Source organism: Phodopus roborovskii, unplaced genomic scaffold (genome assembly GCF_943737965.1).
Source record: "Phodopus roborovskii unplaced genomic scaffold, PHOROB, whole genome shotgun sequence".
Taxonomy (NCBI): Eukaryota; Metazoa; Chordata; class Mammalia; order Rodentia; family Cricetidae; genus Phodopus; species Phodopus roborovskii.
The window spans coordinates 2,285,101-2,303,846 of NW_026126447.1; the positions used below are offsets into that span (position 1 = coordinate 2,285,101).

The 18,746-nt window shown below is 39.0% G+C and overlaps 1 protein-coding gene across 3 annotated transcripts in view; it reads right to left on the reverse strand.

Annotated features, from left to right (window-relative positions):
* Astn2 (astrotactin 2) overlaps positions 1–18,746 on the reverse strand; it is a 951,602-nt gene that overhangs the window by 494,046 nt on the left and 438,810 nt on the right. For 2 of the 3 annotated variants that reach the window (XM_051188026.1, XM_051188028.1), the window contains 3 exons: positions 13,707–13,791; positions 12,577–12,651; positions 11,695–11,832 (listed from right to left, as the gene is read on the reverse strand). In XM_051188026.1, coding sequence (XP_051043983.1) covers positions 11,695–11,832; positions 12,577–12,651; positions 13,707–13,791 — 298 coding nt within the window. The remainder of the gene's footprint in view (positions 1–11,694; positions 11,833–12,576; positions 12,652–13,706; positions 13,792–18,746) is intronic. The other variant, XM_051188027.1, reaches the window with a different exon arrangement.

Here is an 18,746-nt window from a genome sequence, read left to right on the forward strand (position 1 = left end):
TTATCTCAGCAAATATATTAGCACCAAGATGAGATTTTGCCAAATAGGTCCTCAGAGATAACAGATCGATAAAAAGCACAGGATAAGACAATTCTACTGTTAATTCATCTTTACCATCTCTATCTATATGGCTGTCTTTTCTTTGTGTTTCAGCAACCAATAATCTTTCCTCATTTGACAGAAGAACAACATCATAAAGTCATCAGATAGAAAATTAGAAGGACCTTGCTGGGTAGTGGTGGTGCCCACCTTTAATCCCAGAACTTGGGAGGCAGACTCTGTGAGTTTGAGGCCAGCCTGGTCTACAGAGTGCCAGGATAGGCTTCAAAGCTACACAGAGAAATCCTGTCTTGAAAAATTAAAAAAAAAAAAAAAAAAAAAAAAAAAAGACAGACAGACAGGCAGGCAGGCAGACAGATAGGAAGGAAGGAAAGAAGGAAGGAAGAAAGGACCTACTTTAGCTTTAAAAATCTTCCCAATATAAGATTTGGGGTAGTTCCTATCTGGGTAGGAATGTGAGAAGTCCAGTATCTATTATTTCTGATTTAATCCAACCTGTAAGGTAGACTGATATTGGGCAATGCTGGATGGAGTGGTTGTCTCCTTGATCCTTTCTTTGCCTGTTTCTGTACTTTATAGTCCTATCCCTAATGAGGGGTGACTAGGCCAAGAGTACTCTTCACACATATGTCAGACCAGTAATATATTTTCCCTAGAATTCTACAAAATTCACATCATCATCATAGAAGCAAAACCACTTCTTAGTGGCAAGAAACACACATATTTAAGGACATATGAGTATCACTCCATTGTGATATGGAAGGGAGCAGGGGCGGGGAAGGCATGAGTTGCATAGTCTGAGAGAATGAATTCATCATAATAGAAAATTGAAGAAGGAAAGACAGAACCTTAGTATGTTTGGAACTCTATCTCATGAGTTGTGAGCTGATTTCTCACCTTTGCCAGGACAGCATTCTAACACAAGCCTCACTGAAATCTTTCAAGCCAGGTTGTTTTTCTTTGAAACTAAAATCACCCTCTGATATACCAAACAGAAAAATGCCCTGCAGGGAGGGAGGTCCTACAGAATGGTGGGTGGGGCATAGGTCTTAAGTCAGAAGTTTTCACTCCAGCTCTACTGCTTTCCCCTCACCAAGTGTCCTGCTTTGAGCCCTTAGAATGTCAACTTCCTTATCTATGAAAAAGGAGATTAACAATAGGCTTGTAGCCTAGGGATAAGGCTCAGTTAGTAATGTACTTGCCATCCAAGTGAGATGACCTGAGTTAGATACTTAGTGTTGTATTAGATACTTAGTGTTGTAATTTAAGAAAAGCTGCATGAAAGAAAAAGATGCCATGTAGCAGGGTTCAAGTAGAGGTGTTTTTTTGTTTGTTTGTTTTTTTTGCAAAAGGGATAATAAAAAGGGGAAAGGTGGGGGGGGCAAACTGTCTCTGGAGACAGAAACATCAGGAGAGAGGAAAGAGAGGCAGGAGAGAAAAGGGAGGGAGGATGGGAGGTGAGCAGGACCCGTTTAAAGGGAAAGTAGTGAGTGTGCACATGGGTGCTATTCGTGGCTGCAGCTTTGAGGGCATATCCTGTCAGAACCCTAAGGACAGGCCAGTACAGATGCCTGAATACTAACACCTAGCATATACATAACACAACCACACTAAGAACCAGGTACAGCAGTCCATGCTTGTCACTCCAATGCAGAGACAAGAGGATCCCTGATGCTCATTCATCCAGCAGACTGGCTGAATCAACAAGTTATAGAAGAACCAAAGATACCCTTCCCCTCAAAATAAAATGGAGAGTGACTAAGGAAGACATCTGGCATTGGTCTCTTTTCTCTTCACCACTAGCCCAGTTTACTTGCCCCACATCATACTTTCAAGTCTCTCTCTTTTTAATCTGAAGACCTGGAGACTTGCAGCAGCATTGGAAGTCCCATTTGAAAAGTACTTAACTTCTAATGCAGATATAACAAGTCATTTCTCAGTTTCACTGTAACTGCAAAGCCGTCTATAATCCAACATCAAATATTTATTATTACATTTATTAAAATTTTAATAATTTAGCATTTCCTGTATATAAGATAGATGCTTAGCTCACCGGTGCCTCTTTATCCATCCTGGGTCACTTCAATATTTATATTCTAAAGTCTCCATTTGAGTTTTCATTTAGCAGAGGCTGTGTCTTGAGCCCGCCACCTGGGCTGCCCATTTGGTGCATGGTACAGCTTCCCCTGTGGCAAAGACTAACAGAAATCCCATGCTGTGCAGTGTTTGAAGAGATTTACAGAGCCTGAGCTGAAACTCATCCTAATAGACCTCACTTTTATTATGATCGCTAAACTAAAATGGGAAAAAAATATATATGTCTCCAGGCTCACTGGCTGAATGACAGGCAGCGGAAAAGGAGGAGAACAGAAGAGAGAGTTGATCCATGTAGTAGCAAGTATGGCAGCCTGTATAGTAATGTTTGTCAGAAGGGCAAAATGAAGGATGGATGTGGTGATTCAGGGAAAATTCTGAGGCCAAATTCCATGAACCAAGCAAACAGTAAAAGGGACTCCTAATTTACTTACAATCTCTTTTCTCATATCTTATATTACATTTATGTGCCTTCAGTTAAAGGGATAGCACAAGGAATTGAGTCTGACCCTCCAGTTTTAAGCAAATAAACAAATGAATCCCCCAAACAAACAACAACAACCCCCACAAAAAACAGAAACTAAAACACTAGGCACAGTGGTGAGTGCAGATTCATGGGGTCCAAAGTCCAGCTCAGCAAGCAGTAGGCCACTGAAAGACTTTGTCTCAAAAATAAAGTTATGGTTTCTGAGGAATGGCACTCCATATTATCTTCTAGTCTCCACAGGCATGCACATACATGCACATTCATATCTCCACACAAGTAGCTGAACACACAAACATGCATCCCTACACATATACACAAACTTTAAAAAATAAAAAAGTAAGAAAGAACACTTCCCTTCCATGACCAAATGGTCAGTAAAGACAAAGGTGGGAAGCTAGTAACCCTCTTACTGAGGTTCTCCTATGAATCTACAGCAGCCAGCATGAAGCACAAGCCTACCAGTCTAGGTACAAATACTGACTTATTACTCAACTAATTTTGTGTAGGGAACTGAAGTCATTGGATTCCTTGTAATTTTTTTAAAAGCAGTGCAAGAGAGAAATACACCATGGGACACAGTCCAAGTGGAGTTTTTTTTTGTTTTGTTTTTTTAATTATGGGAAAGGGATCATAAAAAGGGGGAAGGGGAGCGAGGACGCTGGCCTCTGGGGACAGGAACAAGAGGCAAGAGGAAAGAAAGCCAGAGAGAGAAGAACAGAAATAGAGAGAGAGAGAGACAGAGAGAGAGGTTGAGAGAGAGAGAGGTTGAGAGAGAGAGAGAGGTTGAGAGAGAGAGAGAGAGAGAGAGAGAGAGAGAAGGGTGGGAGGTGGGCACATAGTGGATATGCATAGGTGGTGCTCTTAGTGCCTGCAGCTGATGACATATCCTGTCAGAATCCCAAGAGTAGGCCAGTACAGGTTCCTGAATATTAACAGTTCCCATCTGAAAACAAGCAATAGTTACATCATTAGTTGGACGGAGTCACAATTCATTCTTATAAAGTGGGGTTTACACAGATCCAGACATAGAGCTAGCTGGTCTTTATCTTTTATAAGTATGCAAGTAAGAATTAAACATCTTCACATCTCGGGAATATCCAAAGATAGGACTGTGATTATCATTCCCATCTTCAGATAAGAAACAGAAGCTAAGAAGGCTTGAATAATTTGGTTGAGCTGGAATTTGAACCTATGCAGTTTGTCATGAGGGCTTGTTTTACGCACTTTGCTCAATACTCTAATTTTGGGGTTCTTGACTCATAATTTTACCTCTTACTAAATATTTCTTGCCCTTTGGAAAAGGAACATTTATAAAACTGGCAAGGAAGGGGTAAGTGGTGGGAGGAGTCTGACAGCTTCAGATTCTGTTTCAGTGGTCAACCCCCATCCTCTATAACAGCTTCTCACTGTTATGGTTGGAAAAAGACATGTACTTCTAACTTGTTTGTGAATAAACAGGTTGGAAACCACTGTTCTAGGGGGGTCCTAGTAGGAGCTGGAGGAAGCTGGAGGAGGAATGGGATGGATATTGTAAAATATATGAAATCTTCAAAGGATAAAGTAAAACTATCAATGAGAAGAATGAAAACATGCTTTCAGTTTGTGATCATGCCCAATGAGAGAGGTATTTTAATTATCAAATGTTATCAGCCCTATGTCAAGAGCTCCCCCACCTCCCATCAGAACAAACTGCCTGGATCCCTCCACGCTTGCAGGGTCATGCTATGACCTAGGACATTCCTCAATGTCTTTACTTCCTATGCTTTTTTCTTGAAAGCATATTTATTATCAACTATTTTAATGTGCAAAGAAATGGGTTTCAGTATGGTATTTTCATATGCATGTATAATTGTACCTTGATCATATTTGCTCCCAAACCCTTGCACACTTCTTCCATCAAAAGAATATGATCCAGAGAAAGGAAGCAGAAATCCTTTTTGCATGATGTTTCTGTACCGTGAACTAAATCTTTCTAATCTCCTGTTTATACTTTACTCACTATGTGGTTGTTTCTGTCTTCTGGAGTACAGATGCTACTCCTTTTAAATTTTCTCAACTGGGTATGGGGAAACAGGCTTCTTATCACAGAACAGAGGAGGCTAAATACAGAGGATCACAAGCTTGCAGTCATCCTGAGTTATATAGCAAAGTGCTATCGAAAATAAGTAACACATAGATGATAGATGAATAGATAGATGAAATTTAGATATATGATAGGCAGATGCACACAGACATACATACACAGATAAATATTCCTTTCACTCACTGAACACCAAATGCACACACCGTGACATGCAAGCCCCCTCTGCATATGTTGTGTACCCTAACAATGACATATAAATGAAGCACATTAGCTCCTTCCTTCTGGGTTTTCACTTGGAAGTTAAGAAGGGGGAGCTGACTTGACGTAAGCTTGAGAGTGAGAACTCACATGCAGCTCTGTTTGATGTCAAACTCTACACCTTTCCCACCATTTCTTTCCCTTGCTAGGCTTTACAGTTTTTGAGCCTAGCATGTTATCTAATACACAGGCTAGCACCCAGCATATATATGTTGAAGATTTCACCTTAGCCTACATGGCACATCTGCAAAACATACTCTCCAAATAGATGCACTGCCTTTAGTCTATGTAATCAACAACTTGGAAAGGGGAGGGGTGAGAAAATAGCAGAGTTGCTCTATCTCTAATACTCTCCAGAAGTCTGTCATGCATCCCTTTCTGCCCCACTGCAGTGAGACTGAAACGAAAGCTCTGGCCCCAGGCCCCATGCTTTGTTAATGGGTTTGAATCCTGTGGTGTTTTCTTGTCCCACATCCATACTGTCTATTCTGAGTTTCCCTGGGGACTACACTACTTTCAAACACAATGTGTGTAGATTAAGTTTGCATGTAGCATTTTGGTTTAGAGAATGAGTCTGTGATTCAGGACAAGGTAAATAAAGCAGTCTGCCCCTTTAAGCATTGATCTGAAACACTGGCTAATATCCTATGATTAGCCAAACAGAAGAGGCACCAGAGACTACATATGAGAAACTTGGATTCAAGTGGACCAGGTTTCCAGGATTCAAATCCTGATTTGACATTTAGTGGCTGTGACCCTGGGCAAGTGTTGTGACTTTTCTGAGCTGCATGGGCAGTTGTTGGTGCTGCATAGTGTCAGACATACTGGAATATTGACAAGTACACACAGCTATACTGTGGCAATGGGTCTCAGGTTATAACTGGGTTTGAGCACAACTGTATGCACAAGAAAGAAGTCAACCCAGAAAAAATGAAAAGGAAGGATAATAAAGGTAGGAATAATGCATTGTGGTAACATTTGGGAATATATTAACCCACCACACCAGAAGTAACACCACCCTAGAGTGTCCAAACCCTCATACATTTTATTTTCTAGTTAAGTAGGGTAACTTTATTCTTTGTTTCATTTCCTAGTGCTTGAACTCAAATTTGGACTCAAACTTCAGAGAGTGAATCATCCAAGAACCCGTTCCATTCACCTGCTGGGCTAATCTCCAGAATATCTGATTCAGTAGGTGCTAGCTGTTTCCTGTATTTCCTATAGGCGATCACACAAAAGTCTTAAATCAGAATTGCTGGACTGAAATCAAAGTCATCATTCTTATAGAGGTGTTGTATGTGTGTGTGCGTGTGCGTGTGCGTGTGCGTGTGCGTGTGTGTGTGTGTGTGTGTGTGTGTGTGTGTGTAATATTGCTTTTATGTTCCCTAGATTGTGCTGGCTATTGGCTTTCTTTGGCTCATGGTTGTAACATATCAACATCATACCCCTTCACAACCTTCACATTTGTCTCTTCTATGTCAAGTATGCTCTGTTCTCTCTTATAAAAGCACTTTCTGTGATATTCTCAATTCATTCCCATAAGGCAGGGAAACCAGACTACATTTATAAAACATTTTAAAACACAAATAATATTTACAAGGGCCTCATATGTTTGGGTGTCACTGTCAATCTACTATAGATACAGTGTGAGACTCTGCATTTATAACAGGTTTCCAGGTATTTTTGGACCAGTGGGTGACAGAGTGACATCCTGTATACTTGGCTCAGACATTTGCATGTTTGTGGAAACTTCTAGCACTGTGTTTTCTTCCTGCCTGGAAATTTCCCTCTCTTTTTGAATATCACAAAATACAAAAGTATATTGTTTTGTAGCTTTTGTCTCACCTAATACTTTGAAATTTTTGTCTTATATGTTGCATCTCTACTACATAAACCTTCACATAATATGTGTTCAATAAATTCTCAGGGCTTGGAATTGAAAGGGCAAAAGAACAAAAAGAAATTCTTAATTCTATTCAGAAAGAATTCAATGTGAAAACGATCACCAAGTGTGCAATGTTAGCTTGCATTCTGCTATCCCATTATTCTTTCAACATTGTTCAGGAATTAACAGCACTTCACTATTTCATTTTCATTGATTGAGATCATAGAAAAATCACCAAGGAGCTCCAAACGCTGGGCTTTGTGGATGATTATTATTCTAACTACAATAGCTCTTCTCATATTTCTCTTATAAGAAGATTCAGCTCCAGGCTAAATTGTGAAGAAGGCCCAGTGTGCAACAAGGCGTGTTGTTTGCCATGCTTCCCTCTCCACGAGGAACTTTTATTTTCTTTCTTAAGTCAGTCATTTGTTCCATGCTCCTTGCTGAGCTATGGGGCTCTTAAATGCAGAGGTAAGCCTTATTCAGGTCTATAACCCTAGGGTGCTTGGCACAGTGCCTGGCACACAAGAGGCACCTGGTAAGGCAGTTTTTATTCTTCTAAAGAACTGAAAGGAATTCATATGAAATGAAGCTGGTATTTTTAGTGTCTCCAGTACTGAAACTCATTCCCAGCATTCCAAGGCAGGCTTGAGAACAGGAGGCCTCCAGGGAAGAGTGATTTTCTTGTAACCCTTTTACCCCTTGAAATTTTTGTCTCCCACCTTAAATTCAGCTCAGGTAAGCCTTTCTACAGTTTATAATTAATGACCAATGTTCTTTCTATCTTCTGAAAATATCTTATTCTTTCTTTTCTGATGGGAGACATCATTCTATAAATATGTTTCTCTTACTGGTTAATAAATAAAGCACCATTGGCCAATAGGAAAACAAGATAGGTGGAACTAGGAGACAAGGAGGAGAGAGGAAGTAGTAAGTAGGAGTCAGCATGTAGAGAATGGAGAGAACCCTCTCTCCGGCAAGATAAGATCACGTGGCAATATTAGATTAATAGAAATGGGTTAATATTTAAGAAAGAGCTAGCTAATAAGAAATGCTAGTAACTGGCCAACAGCTTTTATCAAATACAGCGTCTCTGTGTTATATGGGGCTGGCATGGCGGGGAGACATGACCGGCGGAGGAAAAATCTACTCCTAACACTTTTCCAACCCTCAAAGCATTCTCTAGCTACCCACATATGACTTTTATTCAGTAAAGATGCTATCCCAGCAATCCACAGGAAGACACTGTTGATTTAACAATGCATTCCTCATTGGATACACCCTTTTTGCAAGGGAAAGAGAAAAATTAAGAAAAGAGGAGAAAATCCATTTTGCTATTATCATAAGCATGATAGTATCTCTAGAGATCTAACCATTGGCAAGTCCAAAACTTTACTTGTATTTGGTTATTTGATCTTCTCTCATCTATCATGCAATATAAAAACAAAGCAAACAACAACCACAACAACAAAAATCCTATCTCCAGTGTTCTCAAGCATAAACATATATATAGAAAACCTTACATGAAAGTATTTGACAGAGTGAAAGTGTGAACTGGGGTGTTTCAGTTGATTTTCGCAACTTGTAACTTTAAACATTGAACTTTATGTTTAAAGAAAATAAAAGATCCTCTCAGGAATTGTATATTTTTATGAGTGTCCTGGATAAATGCTTATAAAAGCACAGCTAAGATAAAAAAATATCAAACCTCCCCAGCACCACACAAACCCTCCAACCTTTCTTTAATCATTAATCCTCTGTCACCCAAAGTAATACAAAGACGTTCACAAACTAGTATACTTAAAAGTATAAATCCTTGTAAGAGCATACGTATTCTTTTGTGTCTGGATTTTGTGATTCAATATTATTACACACAGACACACATGTTTCTGTTGTGCACATACTTAGTGATGAAATCAATATTCAGGTATCTGTACATCCAACAGGAGTAGACACTGTGTGACAGATTACCACAGTGGTCATGCTAATTGTCTTAGTGTCTTAGGGTTTCTATTGCTGTGAAGAGACACCATTACAACTGCAACTCTTACAGAGAAAAACACATTTAATTGGGGTTTCATTATCATCATGGTTTCAGAGGTTCATTATCATCATGTCAGAACACGGTGGTATGCAAGCAGACACGGTGTTGGAGGAGCTAAGAGTTCTACATTGTGATCTGCAGGCAGCAGAAAGAGTTTGTGTACTACACTTGGCATAGCTTGAGCATAGGAGACCTCAAAGCCTGTTACCACTTCCTCCAAGGAAGTGTGTTTACACTTCCTCCAACAAAGCCACACCTATTCCAACAAAGCCACACCTCCCAATAGGGTCACTCCCTGTGGTGGCCATTTTCTTTCAAACCACCACATTTATTTACGCTCCTGTTATAAGTACATAAAACTTTAAGTTGCTTCTTATAGTGTACATATTTTTGTTAATGTTTGTTATATTAAATTTAGCTGCCACAATGGGTCACAGTTGTTCTGTTTCTAATTGTGGGAGGTCCCATACTTCTCCCTAACTTAACCACATGTTTGAAAGCTAGTCCAAACGTGCAGTGTACCTTCAAGTCACTCCTGCAATCTTACTGTAAGGTACAGTTCTGCCTCCCTTTGCCAAAGCCTTCATTCTAATCTCTTTGCTGTGATTCCATGTCAGTGATATTGGCTGTCTATAATCATGATATATTATTTATTAATTTTTAGCATATTACCTGACTGCAACTTACTAATTCTTTAAATACCAATGATATGCTTGCCTGGGAAATGCCATGTCAAGCAAGGTTTATTAATGTAGTTTGGAAAACTCCACCAACTTAGTACAAATCATATCACATGTGAGATTATTATCTTTATCCACTCTTGCTGAGAAGAAGCCAATACCTGGCTTCATCATCTCCTGGTAAGAACACAATCTTGGATTCAAGGATTTTTTTTTTTGTCTGCTTGATTAATGTTTATACATAAATGGAAAATAGCTATATGAGTTGATGATATAAAGATAAAATGCAATTTCATCAGTAAAGAATTCAGTACATAGGGTAACATCAGTGGGTATGAGCTATTTTTCTTAGACTTGATATGGAAGGCTGAGTATCTTCATTTTACAGACAAATAAATGGAAACTTAGAAAGTTAGATTTGGCTACATCATGTTAATTGCACATGGTGGAAATGGCATCTCACCCAGCCCTTGTAACTCCACAGCAAGTGATCATTAGTGCATCTGACACTCAAGTCTTCACTAAAATCCCAAATAGCACATAGCTCTGTGGAAAGCTAGCAGATTGCCTTTCAAGGGATTTTAGCTGAAGTCATTAGAGCTCCCTGAGAATGGTTCTGCTAGATGTACCTTGTTCCACCTTTGCAATATGCAATGCCCAGAGACTTTAACAAGCTTTCCTTAAGTTTCATCTCCTTCAATTCTACATAAAAACACAAAAATGATGGAAACTTAATAAGTTTATATGGACAAAAATGTTTGTTCTTTAATGTTTAAGGCTTTACCACTGTATCTCATAAATGCTATTCAACTACTTTCCTAATTAAATTTTTAATTTCTTTAAAAAAATTTTATTATGTGTACATATGTGTTGGCATATGTAACATGAGTGTATCTGCCCCTGGAGTCCACTGAGGATGTCAGAACCATTGAGTTTGTAGTTCCAGTAGGTAGTTGTGAACCATGGGTTCCAAACCATGGGTGTTTGGAACTGAACTTGGTTCCTCTAGAAGATCAGCAAATATATATATATATATATATATATATATGTATATATATATATATATATATTACAGAGATTACTGTTGTGAAAAATATTAATACCACAGAAAAGCATGTTAATCTCATCCTTCCATGTGAAATGTAGCAGATGCAGATAGCTGGCTCTCAGAATTCTCAGAAGACAGAATATACATGTTGACAACATTTCCATTTACAATGAACCTGTGACAATTGTTGAGTGGTAGGATAATAGTCACAGGTAGTCATCAGGTTCAGGTTTTAATATTAGTTCTCACATTAGTAAGTGGTATGCAAGCTGCTTTCATGATTAATACTAGAACTCATTTATGGTGACATCATAATTTCTAAGTTTTCCTCAATCAAAGCAGAGACAGAGAAATAACTCTCCACTAGTGAAATCCAGACTTGTACTAGGATCAGATCTAAAACCCCGACTTAATGAAATCAATAAACATTTAGTAGATGTCCAATATGTACTAGGAACCCAGGATTACAGAGCTAAGTAAGTTATTTTCTTTGACCTTGAGAAGTGTACCACATAATGGGACTAATTAGAAGAAAGCAGAATATATCTACAAGGAATTTGCTTGTAAGGGTCAAGGCATGAAAGGAGAGATGCTGTCACATTCATTTCATGAGTAAAGATCAAGGGATTTGACACTTGCAGATCTCAGATATTATGGATTTTTAAAAACCATTCTCACACAAAAAAAGAGTCCATATTTCAAACTTACATGGCTCTCCAACTAATTAATGGTGGTTATATTATTTGCTCATCCATAATAAATCTCAAAATGAGTGAGGTACTATGTCAGCCTCAGATTTTTTTTCAATATATATAACCACAGGTGAGCAATGATAGTAGAATATAAGTCAGTAAGTTAGTACAGCACAACAGAAAGTGTTTCTAGGACTTAAGAGCACATGGACTTTTGACAACATTATTTACATATTCCAGGCCTATATCAATATTACTGAACTCTTTCCTTCACAAGAATGCCTGTGATGCTGAAGCAGGACATCCATGACTCCAAGGTGTTTGCTACACAGGGTCTTAAAGATTTAAAGATGATTTCCCTACCTGACATCTGCAGGGTCTTCTGTGACAAGCACATCGGTCTTGCAGGAGGCCAGGGGGTTGATGGACAGCTCCACCGGTGGAACCACAAAGCTTTTGCTGACCGGAAGCCAGAGGCCTTGGCCCAAGCTGAAAGTAGACCTGCAATGTAAGAGTTTCCATTGGGGAACTCCCCGGGAAGCAATGAGCAAAAAGAAAAAGGGGGCCCTCTTCCGCCCCCTCCCAATAGGGTATTTTCTCATTTTTCCACCCACCTTAATACTCTGTATTCCCCAAACACAGTGCTAGCCAGATTTACTCATACTGAGATGCTTGTCTCTTAAGTTTATTAATCATTTGGCCCTAGAATTGCTTTGTGCTGCTTGTTATCTTTGCATGAGTAATGAGTGGACACTGTGGAGACAGGGACTATTGTAGCTCTGCTTTTCTGCAGTCCTGATGCATAGCAGGAGTTCCATAAAAAGTCAGAAGGAGCAGTCTGGCACAGAGGGTAAGGTAAGAACACCGACTCTTAATCAGTTCTCATCAACATCTTAGTCCCTTCTCTGCCACTTACTCTCTGTGTTCCTTTATCTTATTAAATATTGAAGTTTTACACACAATTTCATAGAGATGTAAGAGGATGAGAGTCTGATGTTATAGAATATTTTTTTAAGTGTGTAGACTGCCCCTTCTAGTTCAAGTACCTGAGTCTACAAGTCTAGAAGCCAAACAGGAACAATGCTTCCCATAGCAACGTAGGCCATGATGCTTTATCATTGCCAATGAGAGTTCTCTTGTACTTAGTAAGTCTCAGGATCAACACACTAAGAATGCACAAACACACAGTCTGTCCAACCTCTCTCCTTCCCCTAGCATCAAACCCCAATAAGACTATCAACTCACCTGAGAATCTTTTCAGGGGCTTGCTCTCCTGTCACCAGATCATAGCCCCTTTCCAGTGTTGTGTAAGGCCAAGGTCTGAGGACATAATGGAGGAAATGGAAGACAAGAAGACAAGACATAGTATTAGTCTGAAGCAAGCAGGAGTCATGCTGTTCAACAGAAGCTGTACAAGCAGTTACATTCAATAGAAGTAATTGCTGGGCATGATTTTTTACATTTTAAAGGAATTTTTTCATGTCACAGGTCTCAACACTTTTTTTTAAAACTTACTTGTTCTTTTCTGAGTTCACACTGAATAACACAATATCCTCCTCAGCATACTTATTGATTATTTCCTGTTTGGGTGGATGAGTAAAGTGTCAGTGCTTGTTCTGTAAAAGCTTCATCAATCATGTCCCTCTAGTACTGAAGTGTGAGTCAGCAGGAAAGTAGTTTTCTCTTTTCACCGGGCTGCTTGTGTGTGTGTTTAGTGTGTAAAATATATGTGTGTACAGTGTGTATATACAGTGTGTTTTGATTTACATCTAAAACAATATTTACTATTGGATGTCATATATTGCATTTTCATAATACTCAACTCTTATAATCTCTCCTCCCACATCCCCATCCACACCACTTCATGTTCTATTTTTTTGTTTCCCTTTTTCAAACCCATCAAGTTCAATTTATGTTGACCAAATGCTTTTGGGTATAGGGCTTGCCCTGGAGAGTGATTGACCAAACAAGACACACACCTTTTAAGACAATTACCAGAAGCTCTCACAATGCTCTTATCTCTTCAGTTACAGGTGGGGCTTCATCCCCACTTTTCCCTACCCACTGCTGGGATTTTGTCTTGCTGGAACTTTCTCAGATCTTGTTCAAGCTGTCATTTATCCCTGTGAGTCTGTGAGTTCAGATGGGCATTTGTTCCACTGTGTCTGAAAAAGACCTTTTTGCTTATAGTCATCTACCACCTCTGTTTCTTACAATCTTTTTAGCTCCTCTTGGGAAGACATTGAGAGAGATTTGGTACAGATGATGCACTTAAGGTTGAGCAATCTGCAGTCTCTCATTTTCTGCAGATTCTACACCAGGAGGTAAATGAATGGGCACGCTGTTTCCCTGCCCTGAGGTCCTGTGTCACTCACCCTTCGCTTTGCCCCCAGTCACTGCGAACACACAGATGTCTGTGAACTGGGTCAGGGGCGTAACCTTCATGACAACTGCACTCCCCTGCAAGCAAAAGGAAACATATTTTGTGATATAATGCCTCCAAACATATGCTATTTCTTGGTTGTCTTGCTTTTCTGAAAGTTTTGGAAAGCAGTAGTGAAAAAGGGATGCTTCATCCACAGACTACTGTGGGTAACACAGAGTTTATGCATATGTTAATTTGTTTCTTTAACCATGCTTCTTCCATCCAGTACAATTTGGACATCTTTAACCAAACTCTCAGGTCTACCAGAAACACAAAGGCAAAAGATGTAACTCACTGGTTAATGGTGCCCACAATTTGATAAGACAAACAGCAAGTAGCTAGATAGTGATGGAGGGTTGCCCATCAACACATAAATCCTTAGTCAGATACCAGCTCCTTCAAGACATTTTTGATTACCTCTTTTGGAAAAGGTGTATTGCCTGCAAGTTGACCTCTTATTTATTTATTTATTTATTTATTTATTTATTTATTTATTTATTTTTAATTTGTTCAATTTCCTTCTCTTCATCTCTCTCCTGTGATCTCCTTTTTATTCTCTTTCTGTGCTCCTGTCTTCTTCTTTGTCCCCTATGTGCTTTCTTCCTTGTACATATCCACCCATTCCTGTGCCCCCTTTCTTTTCTTCACCGGTCATGTCTGTGTGAAGCTGCATAAGTGTCTCCTAGTAGTCCACACTATGTATCTCCTTCTGTTGGCTGAGTTCATTTCAGCATGCCTTGTCTTTCTATTTCCAAAGTTCAGAATCCTATAATGGTTTTCAGAAAGTTCCTTATGATAATGGCTCCGTGTATTTCTGAAGGTGTGAAGTTTTAAAGTTAAATTAGTTATTTTCTACCAAAGGTATACTTGTGAAATGTTGACAGATGCTTCTCTAAAAATAGATTCTTTTTTTTTTTTTTTTTGCATATAGAGTATTTTTTATTTAATCTAAAAATAGATTCTATATTAAAAAAAATTTAGGGGATATAGTGCTCCCAGTGGAGTGATTCTCCATGGGAATAATACACACAGCTTCCCCCAAACTTTATTTTGAGAAACTTGCATGGCTGGGGCTTGAGCTTAGTGGTAGAGCACTTGCATCAAGTTCTGTCTGTACTCACACTGAAATAAAAGACAATGTTGGTGGTCTGACAACGTTCATAATCATCGTTCCCTGAAATATACCTGGGCAACTTGTTTAGAAACTATCTGGCTGAGCCCACTGCCTAGAAGAGTCAATCCCAGCACTCAATCATAAGAACCCAGCAATATCTGATTAGTTTCCTGGATGTTGATGTTTGAGTGCCTTCATTTCCATCTTTTGGTGAATCATGGCAATTTTAGTTGTCCTGACTGAAACTTCTTACAACATGGCGAGGGATATGTATTATTCAACAAGGAAGATTTAAAGACTTCTCAATTTTAGCCTTTAGATTTCTTGTACTTCATTTTGAATTTCTTTAAAAATTAAAAACAAGAACATGATAGGCACTCAGGAGTCATATTATGGAGTTGAAGACACTGGTAAGAGTGCACATATCAACTCAGGTGTCTACCTAGCTTTACTTCAAGCTGACCTCATGAAAAACAAGACCTCCTGTCATCCTTGTTTCACTGAAGAGGATGTGTGCCTCTGAGTCTATATGCTTCCAAGCTCAAGCTATTAGAAATAGGAATTGTGAACTAAGTCTTTAATGGGTTTACTTGTTGTTTGTGTGCATGCACACATGTATGGGGACTTCAGTTATGCCATGGGACACACATGGAAGTCACAGAAACAACTGTTGGAATCAACCAGTCCTTTTGTTCTACTATGAGAGCTTTGGGTAAAAAAATAAGGTCACTATACCTACTATACACCTAATGAACTAATACTTTTCCAACTGTGTAGATAAAGCAAAGGCCATATAAAGGAGACCAGAAAGGACCATATTGTGAGACTATCCTGAGAACTACTTGTTTCAAAACATTTATATTTATCCAGTAAGCTTCCTACTTTTAACAAGGAACCATGAATGTTACACATTTGAACTTCCATAAAGTATTCTGGGAGAAACAGACAAACCTTTAACTCACACGATGTATTAAAACATGGTATCTTACTCTTTGTGTGGTACATCTTGCAAGTGTTGGACAAATAACCCAGGCTTCATAAATATTGGTCAAAATGAAATGGAAGTGAGAGGGTATATGGAGTCAGAGAATGTGTCAGGGGTAGAATCTGAAATATTCAAAAGAATGTCACAATACAGAGAAGAAACAGAATAAAGAAATCTACCATTCCCTTTCTCCTGAGCATGTGGTAAATCACCCAGATGCCTTCTTGTAGTCAGTAAGGCTTTCTGTAAGCCTTCCTCCACCATCATGCCTAGGGTGGTCCACTGAGTGGGTGTGCTGCATGTGTTATCTAATGAACTGGTTCTTGCAGGAGGAAAGGGAAATTGACTCAAAAGCCTGAGAGCCTTGAATTTGGGTAGCAGTAATTTGCCAATGGGGGAGGGGCAGGACTTGCTAATGATGTGTTAAAATGCAACAGCCCCTTCATGAAATATTCACCACTTTAAACAGGTCTAATATTAAAGATTAAAAGTCCTGAGATTTGTCCTCGAGACTCCCAGAATTGATTTATGATCTGCCAAAAGACACAGACCTCATGATTCATAAAGCGAGAGGTAAAATGGTTACTCCTAGCAAAGGGAAATAAAGCCAGGCTATAGTGAGCAAGGAGAAAGCTTCTTTGGTTTTTGTCTCACCTACCAGTGATTCTCCAGGAAAGGGCACAGTCATTCACCTCTCCCATGTCTTTTTTGGTAATACTTGATCCATTAAAGGCACTGCTATATTTTTCTCTTTTTTCTTTGTGTGCTTACTGAACAACATTTCCTTGACTCAAACAGATCATTAATTACTGTCATTCATTATACAACAAATATGTATTTTGAAAATGAGAAACAGCCACCCTAGGGCCCCCATAGGGCTGTCTAGAGAGTAGTAAATAGGCAGAAGCAGAGCCCACAGGGCTGGGATGAGGTAGGCAGATCCTTATCAATGCTCAGTCTCTTCCTGTGTGACTAGGGAGGCAGGGGTGGTGAGAATCGGCTTTGTTGCTTTGGTCTCAATTTTGTCATCTATACAATGGGAATGAAATGACAGTGATGTAACTATCTCAATGCAGATGAAGGTAGTGAAGAGTAGAGTCTGAAACTTAGGTAAACAGGAGTCGATAGTCTATTACTTTCCTCCTTTTTAGCTTTAATTCCAAGATGATCCCTGCCAGTGACCACATGTATTTTCTTGCATGGACATTAGTTTCTCTAGCTACAAAGCTGAGGGTTAGATTAAATATCTATCAATTCTGAACACCCAGATTTAGATTTAACCATTGCCTTTTCAAATCCCTAACCTCTGCTCTGTGGACAAGTTTTTTTTTGTTTTGTTTTTTTTTTTTTTTTGCCTTGGCTATGATCACTCTTAGTGGTAGGCTGGGTGTCTCTGGCAACATCTCCATCAATGCCATGGCTATTGGCTTTATTGATACCTCTTTTCTATTTTGCTGATTCATCAAATTCTCCTCATTTGCAAGTAAGCATTTCCTTCTTGTCAGATGAAAAGTCATTGGCAGCTAGAATTAAGGGTTGTTAATCCTTTCCCCAGGGTAAGTACTTTACCACACCTGCCTCTGCTGCCCAGGCTGTCAAGAATAGCTCTGCTGAGACACACATTAGCATGATACCCATGCTGATTGTGAATGCCTGATTTCCCTTACATCTATCATCCCTGTGAACACGCAACAGACATAGTTCATCTCTCTTGTTAGGTAGGGATGTATCCCAGAACTTGGTACACTGTCTCACTCATGGAACTGTTTAATAAATAGTTTAATAGTGAAGAGGCATAATTCACAAGTGGCATAGTCCATTTTTTTTCTCTTTCCCACACTAAAAATTTAGTTGTTTCTTTGTTTCTTATTGCAGGGAGTTTTTAGTCAGTCACCTTAGATCACAATAAATAGACTAGTAACTGACTCAGGGAAGATAACTAACTTACTGAATTAATGAACAGAGTGAAGGAAGGAAGAAAGGAATCAAGGAAGGAAGGAGGGAAGGAAGGAAGGGATGAAATAAAGGCAGGACAGACTAAGGGACATATAAATATAATACTCATCAATTTAAGGTGATTTTTATTTAGAATAATGATGGAAAAATCTTCCACTCATGACAGGTGTTTGCCAACAAAGTAGTCATATTGAACATGCGCTAAAGAAATGTCCACAATAGAATTCTATTACACATTAGAGCACACAAGGCCCTTAAAGCTCCTTTAGTTCAAATCTTTCAGTCTTCATTTTTCTGAAGAAGAAGCTAAGGTTCAGAAAGTAAAGAGATTTGTTAAACCTCTGGACTACTCTCTGGGGTAGGCAAGGTTAGAACCAAAGGTGTGTGGCTACCAGAACCAGCAGAGCTCTTTAGGTAGCTTTGGCTGATAATTCTTTAGTGGACACTGGAACCATTTTAAGGGGACTTTTACTTTTCATTACTCTGACATTTCTGAGTTCCCTGTAATGAGGATATTACATTTCCAAGCAGGTACTATAAAAAAGGTAAAATGAATTTGAAATATCCTTAAGCACATTAAAAACACACATTTTTGTATGTGGTTAATAAGGCAGACCTAAAAAATGTTTAATCTCTTCATTAAAGTGGTTCCCAAAAGGGAATTCAATTAAGCAAAGTTCCATCATGCTAGTTACTAAACTTGGTATCGTTGGCTACAGATGATCCATGTTGGCTTTAAAATATTTATTCTTCTTATCTCTTAAGTCCCATTTATCCCATTCTCAATTTTATTTTGCACGCATTCTGTCTTCATAAACTCTTATACAGAAACAACAAAACCCTGTTGTTCATGAGCGAACCAGGCTTATCCTTATCAAAAGCACTTCAAAGTGAATAGTGCTCTTCCATTAATTACATATGGCCAATAGGCTGGT